The sequence below is a fragment of the Rhinoraja longicauda genome, chromosome 24 (genome assembly GCF_053455715.1).
Source record: "Rhinoraja longicauda isolate Sanriku21f chromosome 24, sRhiLon1.1, whole genome shotgun sequence".
In the NCBI taxonomy this organism is placed as follows: Eukaryota; Metazoa; Chordata; class Chondrichthyes; order Rajiformes; family Arhynchobatidae; genus Rhinoraja; species Rhinoraja longicauda.
The window spans coordinates 27,290,338-27,303,993 of record NC_135976.1 but is presented as its reverse complement, the minus strand read 5'-3'; the positions used below and the strand labels follow the sequence as shown (position 1 = coordinate 27,303,993).

The 13,656-nt window shown below is 46.1% G+C and overlaps 1 protein-coding gene across 2 annotated transcripts in view; it reads left to right on the top strand.

Annotated features, from left to right (window-relative positions):
* LOC144605328 (F-actin-monooxygenase mical1-like) overlaps window positions 1-13,656 on the top strand; it is a 92,963-nt gene that overhangs the window by 53,365 nt on the left and 25,942 nt on the right. Inside the window, exons 20-22 of one of the 2 annotated variants that reach the window (XM_078420455.1) lie at window positions 2,043-2,094; window positions 4,603-4,689; window positions 9,073-9,143. In XM_078420455.1, the coding sequence (XP_078276581.1) occupies window positions 2,043-2,094; window positions 4,603-4,689; window positions 9,073-9,143 (210 nt within the window). The remainder of the gene's footprint in view (window positions 1-2,042; window positions 2,095-4,602; window positions 4,690-9,072; window positions 9,144-13,656) is intronic. The other variant, XM_078420456.1, reaches the window with a different exon arrangement.

Below are 13,656 nucleotides of genomic sequence, written 5' to 3'. Positions count from 1 at the left end.
ATTAATAGTGAGATATTTGTATATGAGCACGGCCATCTTGTTTGTGTTCTGTACCCAATGGTAACGCATCCCTATATCATTGGCGTTATCATGTGGGCACCTCCCTATACTGGTGGTTCGTTGAGTTAGAACAAAAAAAACCACACAGTGCTGGAGTAACTCTTTGGGCCAGCAGCATTTCTCAACTACAGGGATAGATGATGTTTCGGGTCGGGACCCTTCTTCAGACATAAATAGATACCATGACTCTATAGTAGAAGCAGGGAAAGGGAACAAAGGGTACAAGTTAAATCCAAGGAAAAGGAACATAAATTGACCAGAGGAAGTAGCAAACCAGAGGACTGGTCCAACTCAACAGAGGAGGACAAAAGGGGGGGGGGGGGGGGGGGGGAAAGAGCATGAAAGAAAACTTGCGGGGATTATAAAAACGGACTCTAAAAGCTTCTTTAGATATGTCAAAAGGAAAAGATTAGTGAAGGCAAATGGAGGTCCCTTACAATCAGACTCAGGTGAATTTATAATGGGAAACAAAGAAATGGCAGAACAGTTAACCGAGTACTTTGGTTCTGTCTTCACTAAGGAAGGCACAAACAATCTCCCAGAAATACTAGGGGACCGAGGATCTAATGGGAGGGAGGAACTGAAGGGAATCCACATTTGTCAGGGAATGGTGTTAGGTAAACTGTTGGGACTGAAGGCGGATAAATCCCCAGGCCCTGCATTCCAGAATACTCAAGGAGGTGGCCCTAGAAATCGTGGATGCATTGGTGATCATTTTCCAATGTTTTCTCAACTCTGGATCAGTTCCTGTGGACTGGAGGGTAGCCAATGTAACTCCACTTATTAAGAAAGGAGGGAGAGAGAAAACGGGGAATTATCGACCAGTTAGACTTACAACAGTAGTGGGGAGGATGCTTGAGTCGATTGTTAAAAATGTTATAGCAGCACATTTGGAATCGGTCGGTCAAAGTCAGCATCGATTTATGAAGGGGTAATCATGCTTGACTAATCTTCTGGAATGTTTTGAGGATGTAACAAGTAGAATGGATAAGGGGGAGCCAGTGGATGTGGTGTATCTGGACTTTCAAAAAGCCTTTGACAAGGTCCCACACAAGAGATTAGTGTGCAAAATTAGAGAACATGGTATTGGGGGTAGGTATTGACATGGATAGAGAACTGGTTGACGGACAGGAAAAGCAAAGAGTAGGAATTAACGGGCCCTTTTCAGAATGGCAGGCAGTGACTAGTGGGGTGCCACAAGGCTCGGTGCTGGGACCCCAGTTATTTACAATATATATTAGCGATTTAGATGAGGGAATTAAATGTAACATCTCCAAGTTTGCAGATGACACAAAGCTGGGTGGCAGTGTGAGCTGTGAGGAGGATGCTATGAGGCTGCAGGATGATTTGGATAGGTTGGGTGAATGGGCAGATGCATGGCAGATGCAGTATAATGTGAGGTTATCCACTTTGGTGGCAAGAACAAGGAGGCAGATTATTATCTGAATGGTGTCAGATTAAGAAAAGGGGAGGTTCAACGAGACCTGGGTGTGCTTGTACATCAGTCACTGAAAGTAAGCATGCAGGTACAGCAGGCAGTGAAGAAAGCTAATGGCATGTTGGCCTTCATTGCGAGAGGGTTTGAGTGTAGGAGCAAGGAGGTCCTACTGCAGTGTTACAGGGCCCTGATGAGACTGCACCTGGAGTATTGTGTGCAATTTTGGCTCCCTAATTTGAGAAAGGACATTATTGCTATTGAGGGAGTGCAACGTAGGTTCACCAGGTTAATTCCCGGGATAGCGGGACTGACAAATGATGAAAGAATGGGTTGACTGGGCTTGTATTCACTGGAATTTAGAAGGATGACAGGGGATCTTAAAGAAACATATACAGTAAAATTCTTAAAGGATTGGACAGGCTGGATGCAGGAAAACTGTTCCCGATGTTGGGGGAGTCTGGAACCAGGGGTCACAGTTTATCAAATCGTTTCCTTATCCTTTGCTTGTTTTTTTAAAAAAATCTTCCCTGTGTTCCTTTGCCAGGATGTTGTTGATGGGAAAATGGAATGGTGCAGATCTCTGGAAAAGATTGAATGTAAGTGACAGCTAAATTTGGGTAGTATTTACTCTGGTAACCAGTAATTTATCCTTGACGACATATTAGTGGATGCAAGAACGAGCATCAAAAACCAGAGGACATAGGTTTAAGGTGAGGGGGGGGGGATGAAATAGGAACCTGAGGGGCAACTTGTTTTACGCAAGACGGTGGCAGGTATTCTAAGCAGCACAGTGGCACAGTGGTAGAGCTGCTGCCTTACAGCGCTATAAACCCGGGTTCGTGTCTGACTACGGGTGCTGTCCATGTGGAGTTTGCACGGTTGCCCTGTGACCACGTGGGTTTCCCTCGGGTGCTCTGGTTTCCTCCCACATTCCAAAGAGCTGAAGGTTTTCTAGATTCTGTAAATTGTCCCTGGTGTGTAGGATAGATCTAGTGTACGGGTCTAGATCTAAACCACTGGTCCTGCGTGGACTTGGTCGGCTGAAGTGCCTGCCCGAAGTGCGGTATCTCGAAACAAAACGAAACTAAAATATAAGGAACGAGTTGCCGGATGAGGTAACTGACGCAGGTACTATCATGACTTGAAAAACATTTGGACTGGTACATAGATAGGATAGGTTTAGAGGGATATGGGCCAAACGCGGGCAGGTGGGACTAGTGTAGATGGGACATGTTGGTTGGTGTGGACAAGTTGGGCTGAAGGGCCTGCTTCCATGCTGTATGACGCGATGACTATCCGTCAGACAATATACCTGTTCCATGCACCTGTCCAATAGACAATAGGTGCAGGAGGAGGCCATTCGGCCCTTCGAGCCAGCACCGCCATTCAAAGTGATCATGGCTGATCATTCTCAATCAGTACCCCATTCCTGCCTTCTCCCCATACCCCCTGACTCCGCTATCCTTAAGAGCTCTATCTAGCTCTCTCTTGAATGCATTCAGAGAATTGGCCTCCACTGCCTTCTGAGGCAGAGAAGTTCACAGATTCACGACTCTCTGACTGAAAAGGTTTTTCCTCATCTCAGTTCTAAATGGCCAACCCCTTATTCTTAAACTGTGGCCCCTTGTTCTGGACTCCCCCACAAGGTGAATGCATCAGTTCATGGTACTCTCAAAGGATGAGTGCTTGGTTGAGCTTATGAAGGGAGTGTAGACCAGGAAAGAGATAACATGAACAGAGAGAAAAGATGCTACAGATACTACCTTAAATCCCAGACAGGTTACTGAGCAGGAGGCCGTACAGCCCATCAAGCCTTTTCTAGTAAAGATAGACCACAAAATGCTAGAGTAATTCAGCGGGTCAGGCAGCATCTCTGGAGACATGGGTAGGTGACGGGTTGGGTGATAGATGGATACAGATGAATCTGGACAAGTACTTAAATTGCCAACGCCAAGGCTATGGACCCAATGCTGGTAAATGGGATTGGAGTAGATTGGTACAAAGGGCAGCACGGGATTGTGGGCTGAAGGGCCTGTTTCTATTGCTGCATGACTTTGACTCTATCACACGGTACTAGGAGAAGAACTGAACTGATGCTCCATTGTGTTATGAATATGGGCAGCACTTCATTCTTCTGTGCAATGATTTTAAAATTGGAAAGTGGCAAAATATGTGAATGAGAATCAGTATGCATAACAGGGGTGGCACGGTGGCGCAGCGGTAGAGTTGCTGCCTTACAGCGCCAGAGACCCGGGTTTGATCCTGACTAAGGGTGCTATCTGTGTGGAGTTCTCCCTGTGACCGGGTGGGTCTTTTCCTGGGTGCTCAGGTTTCCACCCACTTTCCAAAGACTTGCGGGTTTGTAGGTGAATTGGCTTCTGTGAATTGTAAATTGACCCTGGTGTTTAAGGTGGTGCCAGTGTAGGGGGTGGTCGCTGGTCGGTGTGGACTTGGTGGGCTGTCTCTGCGCTGTATCACTAAAGTCTAATTTAAAGGTAGCTCGCAGTCAGCTATGCAAGGCAGCAGGTTGGATAATGAATGCGTCATGCTCTAGTTAGCGATGTTAATTTCATTATTATTTTAAAATTGTATTTGTGGCGGCAACTTCAGTCCTTTCCATACTTGCCACCAATTCCCAGAGGGTGGAGAGAACGATCTTGACGCAAACCAACAGCAGAGAGATCTTAAAGACGTTTCAGTTTAATTGGTCGTTTATTGAAGTAGTAATACAAACAGATTTGTATTTCTCCAAGCTTTTCTCTCGTGATAGGTCTGGTAAGAACTATTTCTCACCATAGCCCCTGCGTATCTGACCCCTCCTATCTCTGCATTCCCAAATATACTCCTAATTCTGGCTTCTCCCAGTCCATGATGCCCATGGGTGTATTGATCTCACAACAACCCCCAGGTGTCCAAAAATAATACAGCAAGATACAAAATAATATAATACACCAAGACAGCTAGTACAAACACTAATGGCTCCTACAGTATTAATAGCTCGTTCCTGCAAAATAAGCCGTGATACATCTGACACTGCATAACTCGATTGCATTTCAATGCACCTGTGTCTTCAACAAGAATCTATTATGTCCTTATTGTCACAGATGGAAAAGACAACATGGATGAAGGTCTTCAAGGTTTTGGAGAAATTGGAAAGCAAGGGGATGAGGAAAGCAAAGTCACAGAAAAAGGTTAGTCCAACAGCTCGAGTAGAAACATCTCACTCATTTTACTCTACGCTGAGGTATCTGGTTGAGTCCCGTCAGCAGCAAGTTCGGAGGTTTGGACCAATGGTCAAGACGTGTTGATCTTCATGAGCGGACGATTTAGTTGCTGTGTGGTAGACTCGACATCACAACTCTTCCGTTCATTGCCTTGATTACACCTGGAACGAGACAGTAGGTGAAATGTCTGACATCTGAAACTTTGCCTTGTTCACCGTAATTCTCACAAGTATCCCCATCATCAGATGTAGGCTGAGGTAATAGCAGAGCTTTCCAGTCTCGCGTCGACGGGACATGTTGGTCGGTGTGGGTATGTTGGGCTGAAGGTGCTGTTTCCACATTGTGTGACTCTGTGACCAGCGACAATTTACAGCACCAAGTGAATTTTCCTGTATGTTTTAAATGTATTCAAGTTTTAATCACATCAACTCATTGGAGATGTATTGGATTGTGAAGAAAGTCAAGTAGGCTTAAAGCAAAATAACAATCAGCAAATGAACAAATTTCCATTATGTTGCAACAAGAAAGAGAATTTCTATCTTTGATTATTCTGGGCATTTTAAGGGCATCTTTGAGGCTTATTCGCAAATGTTGTGGTCAATCGGGGTGATCTTTTCTGGTCAAACATATGTGGATAGAGAAACAGAAAAATAATTTCACTATGCAGTGCCTACGTGAGGATAACGAACCATTGAATCTTTGGGAATCATTGTGTAAGCAGTTGATTTGTTTCCATCAGAACTGGCCAACTCTAATATATGTTGGAAAGGCTGGTGATTTAGTCATTTGGGGATAGTTTAGAGAAGATGTACAGGGTAAATATTTGACACAGAGTGTGGTGGGTGCCTGGAACATGTTGCCATTTGTGGTGGTGGAAGCAGATTTGATAGTTGTGTTCAAGAGACTTTTAGGTAGGCACATGGATATGGAAGGATAGACATCACGTGTAGACAGGGGATGATTGCCATTGTGTTCGGCACAGACATTGTGGGCTGAAGGGCCTGTTCCTATGCCGTAACATTTCTATGTTATCAGAAATAGTTGACATTGGTGTTGAATCCAGAGGGTTGAGACATGCTTGGTTGGAAGATGATGCTTTGTTTCTTGAGTTGGCATTGGGCTTTGTGAGAACAGTGTAAGAAGCCGAAAACAAAGTGATCTGAGTGGCGAATAGATGGAGTGGGTGTTTGCTTCAACGCAAGAGTGGCGTCATGGTTAAGTTATAGGGCGGCGCGGTGGCACAGCGGTAGAGTTGCTGCCTCACAGCGCCAGAGACCCGGGTTCGATCCTGACCACGGGTGCTGTCTGTATGGAGTTCTTACGTTTTCCCCTTGACCTGCGTGGGTTTTCTCCAGGGTGCTCCGGTTTCCTCCCACACTCCAAAAGACGTAGGTTAATTGGCTTCGGTGGGGGGAAAAAAAATTGTGAATTGTCCTTGGGGTGCAGGAAAGTACCGGGGATCGCTGGTCAGTGTGGACTCGTTGGGCTGAAGGGCTGTGGAGTCGGGGTCGTGAAGCCAGAGTCGTAGCAATTGTGGGGCTGCTGGAGTCGGAGTCGGATACACAAAAAATCAAGGAGTCAGAATCGGGTGTTTTGGGTGTCGGCTCCACAGGCCTGCTGGGCCGAAGGGCCTCTTCCTGCACTGTACATCTAAAACTAAACTAAACTATACCTGTCTCTGCAACAAGTACATTGAACAGTCCTGGTATTTATTCACAAAATGCTGGAGTAACTCAGCGGGTCAGGCAGCATCTCGGGAGAGAAGGAATGGGTGACGTTTCGGGTCGAGACCCTTTTTCAGACTGAAGAAGGGTCTCGACCCGAAACGTCACCCATTCCTTCTCTCCTGAGATGCTGCCTGACCCGCTGAGTTACTCCAGCATTTTGTGAATAAATACCTTCGATTTGTACCAGCGTATGCAGTTATTTTCTTACACTGAACAGTCCTGGTGTCAGCCCGACTCAGGGCCTCCCCTTCACTTCTTTGATGACTGGGTTGGCGGTCTTGTACAAAACCCAAAGATTCATTGACTTTTGGTGCCAATTTCCAGCTTGCTCTCACTTCCACACTGCCCTTCCTGTTCTTGGCTTCTCTATCTCCATATCAGGGAGTGGGTTGGCAAGTAATATCGATTAGTTTGCTATGTGTAGGGAGGAACTGCAGATGCTGGCTTACGGCGAAGATAGACACAAAATGCTGAACCTGGACATTACCGTTTTCAGGTTCCTCTATCTTCTTCCTGCCATCGGGAAGAAGGTACAGGAGTCTGTAAACTGGAACGTCCAGGTTCAGGAACAACGTCTTCCCTACAGCCATCAGGCTATTAAACTACAATCTCCAAATAAGCTCCCAACTCCTCTGTTCTCTGAAGAAGGGTCTTGACCAGAAACATAATCCATTCTTTTTATCCAGAGATGCCCCAAAGTCACCACATCCTTCCCGTAATGGGACAACCAGCACTACACACAGTACTCCAAACACACTGGGAACACATTTGATTTATAACATTCCCGATTTCGGTTGAAAGGTCGTCTATCTGAAATGCTGACTCTGATTTTCTCTCTCTCTCTCTCTCTCTCTCTCTCTGTCGATGCTGCCTGAACTGCACAACAACTCCAAGATGATCCGTTTTAACAACGCATGCCTTGTTTTCGTTTGCGAATGTATGCTCTTCCTTATGGTGGCCACGGTGGCGCAGCGGTAGAGTTGCTGCCTTACAGCGCCTGCAGCGTCGGAGACCCGGGTTCGATCCCGACTACGGGTGCCGTCTGTACGGAGTTTGTACGATCTATCTCCCCGTGACCTGCGTGGGTTTTCTCCGAGGTCTTCGGTTTCATCCCGCGCTCCAAAGACGTACAGGTGTGTAGGTTAATTGGCTTGGTGTGTGTGTAAATTATCCCTAGTGTGTGTAGGATACTGTTAATGTGCGGGGATCTGTAGTCGGTGTGGACTGGGTGGGCCGAAGGGCCTGTTTCTCTCAAACTCCAAAACTTTATGAAACTTTCAGTTCCCGGTTCCTGGATCCCACAGCACACCAAATATCTCTGGCCACTCTGACAGGATTCTGCTTTCTGCCACAGAGGGCCGTGGAGGCCAAGTCAATGGGTATTTTTAAGGCAGAGCTGGACAGATTCTTGATTAGTACGGGTGGCTGGGGTTACGGGGAGAAGGCAGGAGAATGGGGTTGAGAGGGAAAAATAGATCAGGCGTGATTGAATGGCGGAGTAGACTTGATGGGCCGAATGGCCTAATTCCGCTGCTATCACTTATGAACAGGAAGATGCCAGTTTTTTTTTAGTCAATTGTGGTGCTGATGTTTAAAGACAGTCCAGTGGGAGTCTCTCAACATCCAGAGAAGCTCGTCACTTCCAAACCACTCTACCTGTGGTACAGACACAATACACTGACTTAGTGCTTGGGGAATTGCAATTGAAAAGCTGCAAACAGCAACCATTCATTATCCCACTCTATAGTTCCACCTCTGTGGCCACTGATTTCCCCATAAGGTAACTGATTGAAACAACGTGAGAGCACAATAGTACAACTGGTAGAACTGCTGCCCGATGAAACGGTTTAACTCAAGGGAAATAGTTGAGAACGCATTATTAACACCATTTCTGAAAACGTTACTGTTCAGGTCTCTCCCGGTTAACAAGGGGACTAGATTCTTAAATAACCGGCGCAGAGGCGCAGTGGTAGAGCTGCTGCCACACGGCGCCAGAGACTCCTGACCTTGAGTGTGGAGTTTGCACGTTCTCCCAGTGACCACATGGGTTTTACTCCGGGTGCTCCAATTTCCTCCTGCATCCCAAAGACGTGCGGGTTTCCAGGAGAATTAGCCCTTTTGCAAATTGCCCTGAGTTTGTAGGGAGTGGATGAGAAAATTTAGTTTAGAGATACAGCGCGGAAACAGGCCCTTCGGCCCACCAGGTCCGTGCCGACCAGCGATCCCCGCACGCTAACACTATCGTGCGCACACTAGGGACAAATTTTATATTTACCAAGCCAATTAACCTACAAACCCGCACGTCTTTGGAGTGTGGGAGGAAACCGAAGATCCTGGAGAAAACCCACGCAGGTCACGGGGAGAACGTGCAAACTCTGCACAGATGGCGCCCGTAGTTGGGATCGAACTCGGGTCTCCGGCGCTGCATTCGCTGTAAGGCAGCAACTCTACCGCTGCGCCACCGTGCCGCCCAAATGGGGATACGGTCGAACCAGTGTGGACGGGTGAATGATGATTGACGTGGACTCGGTGAGCCAAAGGGACTGTTTCCTTGCTTTGTCTCTAAACTAAAGTATTAGATCATTTTCCACTAATGAGTATCATCTACCTTTTGAATGCACAGAGCATAGCAGTATACTTGGCATGAGGCTTCTAACACCAGCTGACAGGAACCCTTCACAAAATATGGAGCAGGTACAACCTTATCATTTTAACTCTTGTTCTTCTGTCATTGCGCTACGCAACTAAACACACTAACAGACGTTGGGAACCCCAAGTGTGTGAGATATTTTACAAGGCAGTGCGTGAGATTTTATGAACGAAGACTGTCGTAATGTGACTGATGAAATGACGGGGTTTGACTGAAGACAAATGGCTGACAATGCATTACTAACACCACTCCTTGAAACATTTGTGTTCAGGTCTCCCCTGGTTGAGAAGCGGACTAGATTGAGAACTGCTACCTCACCAGCTCCAGACTGCTCCGGCTTTGATCCTGACTGACTTAGTGAGCGAGGAATTATAGTCGGAAAAACGACAAACTTTAGCACCCAGTGGTTATAGCTCCATCTCTATGGCCACCGATTTTCCCTCTAAGGGTCTTGTTTGTTCGGAGTTCATACGTTCTCCCCGTGACCGCGTAGGTTTTCTCCGGGTGCTCCAGTTTCCCGCCACGTTCCGAAGACACGCAGGTTTGTACGTTGATTGGAATTGCCCCTAGGATGCAAAAGTGAGATAGCATTGACCTAGTGGACGGGCGAAGGGTGGTCGGCCTGGCCACGGTGGGCTGAAGGGCCTGTCCCCACGCTGTATCCATAACACTAAAACGTAGCTAAAAACCCTTCACTGAAAATCGGATCATTGTAAACTATTGCATTTTGTGGAGTGGTGTTATGGGTTATGGGGAGAAGGCAGGAGAATGGGGTTGAGAGGGAAAGAGAGATCAGCCATGATTGAATGGTGGAGTAGACTTGATGGGCCGAATGGCCTAATTCTGCTCCTATAATTTCTGAAATCTGCCTTGTACAAAAGTCAATGTAGTCATTCTCCAATCAGAAAGGATGAACTGGCAGATGCAGTTTAATGTAGATAAGTGTGAGGTTATTCACTTTGGAAGTAAGAATAGAAAGGCAGATTATTATCTGAATGGTGTCAAGTTAGGAAGAGGGGATGTTATCATATCATATCATATCATATATATACAGCCGGAAACAGGCCTTTTCGGCCCTCCAAGTCCGTGCCGCCCAGCGATCCCCGTACATTAACACTATCCTACACCCACTAGGGACAATTTTTACATTTACCCAGCCAATTAACCTACATACCTGTACGTCTTCAACGAGATCAGTCACTGAAAGGAAGCATGCAGGTACAGCAGGCAGTGAAGAAAGCCAATGGAATGTTGGCCTTCATAACAAGAGGAGTTGAGTATAGGAGCAAAGAGGTCGTTCTACAGTTGTACCGGGCCCTGGTGAGACCGCACCTGGAGTACTGTGTGCAGTTTTGGTCTCCAAATTTGAGGAAGGATATTCTTGCTATTGAGGGCGTGCAGCGTAGGTTCACTAGGTTAATTCCCGGAATGGCGGGACTGTCGTATGTTGAAAGGCTGGAGCAATTAGGCTTGTATACACTGGAATTTAGAAGGATGAGGGGGGATCTTATTGAAACATATAAGATAATTAGGGGATTGGACACATTAGAGGCAGGAAACATGTTCCCAATGTTGGGGGCCACAGTTTAAGAATAAGGGGTAGGCCATTTAGAACGGAGATGAGGAAGAACTTTTTCAGTCAGAGAGTGGTGAAGGTGTGGAATTCTCTGCCTCAGAAGGCAGTGGAGGCCAGTTCGTTGGATGCTTTCAAGAGAGAGCTGGATAGAGCTCTTAAGGATAGCGGAGTGAGGGGGTATGGGGAGAAGGCAGCAACGGGGCACTGATTGAGTGTGATCAGCCATGATCGCATTGAATGGCGGTGCTGGCTCGAAGGGCTGAATGGCCTACTCCTGCACCTATTGTCTATTGTCTATTGAATCGGAAGCAACCAAGCTTGTTTAGTCACGCTGAATTATATAACCGGTTGAAAATTACAACTCATTCATCCTATGACTGATGCGTAAGAAAGTTCCCCCTGCCCATTTTAAGCAACGTGTTTATTTCACAGACTTCCCATTAAAAAGGCCGTTCAATATAACTGACTTTCACAAGCTGGTGTTTGAAAGACTGTCTTTGAATGTGTTCGATAATCTTCGTTGTGGCGAACAGTTCCTTCCTTAAGCAATGAATTATATTCAATGTCGTGGTGAAGAAAAGTCACAAAAAAAGACACTGAGTGCTGGAGTAATTAGTGAATCGGGCAGCATCTCTGGTGGCACGGTGGTGCAGCGGTAGAGTTGCTGCCTCGCAGCGCCAGAGACCCGGGTTCCATCCCGAATACGGTTGCTGTCCGTACGGAGTTTGTACAGTCTTCCCTTGACTGCGTGGGTTTTCTCCGGGTGCTCCTGTTCCCTCCCACAATCCAAAAGACGTACAGCGTTGTAAGTTAATTGGCATTGGTAAAAATGTGAATTGTTTCGTAGTGTGTAGGATAGTGTTAGTGTGCGGGGATCGCTGGGTGGTGTGGACAGGGCGGGCCAAAGAGCCTGTTTCTGCGCTGTATCTCTAAACTAAACATAGATAGGTGAGGTTTCGGGTCGGGACACTTCTTCCCATTGCATGAAGATTTGTTGAGAGAATGTTCATTGACCATGGGAGACCTGTACTCACTTGCTTTAACTGTTAGCCATTTGCACTAACACCAATGTCAAAGTTGCTGTTTGAAGCTTGCTGTGTACACCGTTTGTTTTGTGCACATTCAGCCGTTGCTTGGTGTGTACCTGGTTAAAGAGAACTGAATGCTGAAACGTTCATGAGAAAACAAGTGTGTTTTTGGCTGCTGACGGTGAGAGAGGTGCAGAGAACATCTGTCATGCGGTGCAGACCAAGTGTAGGAGCCATCTAATGTATATGGCAGTTTCTGTACCATCTCGAAACCCCACTTCGATAGCCATTACTTCTCGGGGATGAAATGTAGTTATAGCTTACGCACACACACGTCAGACCCTGATATGACAAAACGAATCTTCCAAACTTCTTTTCTTCATTAATTGGTTTTATTAAAGTAGCACAAATCATAGAGTAATTCATCAGTTTCCGTACTTTATCAGCTGTTTCTTCTTCAAGCAATATCTAGAAATTCTTGCAGTTATTACCGTATGGTTCTTACAAATATAGCTGGTGCGAGCGTATCGTACGAGCGCGTGTGGTAAAGGACTGTATGCTCACCATCCTCCGAGTCTAAATTGACCCACAACCCCTGTCGACACACGCTAGCTTCCTCCCATCTCGACACTCCCCATTACGAATTAAGTCACACCCACAAGCAGGCAAAAAAGCCATAAACTAGAAATATTAAAACATAGCCGTAACACAATGACAATAACTGAATTAAGCATAAATGGCTCCTACATAGCGGCCCCTAATTGTTCTGCGTATATAACGAAGCAATTACTAATAGATATTAGTAATTATCTAGGTTGTCAAGGTAATAATTACTCTCAGAGACATTAGAAACTGCAGATGCATGCATCTTGAGCTAAAACACAAAGTGCTGGAATAATTCAGCGGGGTCAGGCAGCATCTGTGGAGGAAATGGAAAAGGTGGCATTTCGGTTTGGGACTTTTCGTCAGACACCCTCTTCAGGTCTTGACCTGAAATTCACCTACTCCTTTTCTCCACAGATGCTGCCTGATCCACTGAGTTACTCCAGCTTTTTGTGTCTATAATATAGAACTAGTGTGGACGGGTGATCATTGGGTGGCATGGAATCGGTGGGCCGAAGGGCCTTTTTTCCATACTGTATCTCTGAACATAAACATATAAGCCTTTAGAATCCTTCCAATCCTAGTGCCCACTTTTATCTTTCCTCGCGTAGAAGCATAGATCACCTCTAGATGAATCGGGGGATGTGTGATTTTTCTTGTAGCATAGTGCTGTACTACAACAGTTTTGTGATACAGGAATAAATATCTTCTCGCAGTGAATTATAAGGTCGACTTGTGACTGAGATCTGGGAGCAGGCAGTTTCACTTCTGTCCACTTCCTTCTGTGGGACAATGCCCTTTCTAATCATTTTCTTCTTTCGTGGAAAACTGCATTCTAAGAAAGATGTTCACAAACCAAAATGACCATTGGTGTAGTAGTAAATCTCGATTGCAAATCGAGATGTGTGTAAATTAAATTTCTGCTTTTAAATCGGAGTGTACCAAATTTCAGTTGTTGAGTCATAAACAGAAGGGCTAAATATTCTACCTTTCAGTGGTACTTTTATATCACTGCTTTCCCAGCCTGCTTTAAAAAAAAAAAATCTTTCTTCTCGCTTGTAGTTTAGATCAGAGATACAGCGTGGAAACAGGCCCTTTGGCCAACTGAGTCCACGCCGGCCGGTGATTACCTCCACATTAGATCCACCCCACACACACCAGGAACAATTTACACAGGCCAATTAACCTGCAAACCTGCACGGCTCTGAGATGTGGGAGGAAACCGGAGCACCCCATGCGGTCACGGGGAGAACGTACACACAGCACCTGTGGTCAGGATCGAACCTGGGCCTCTGGCGTTATAAGGCAGCAGCTCTACTGCTGTGCCAATGTGCCAACCCTTTAGAGATA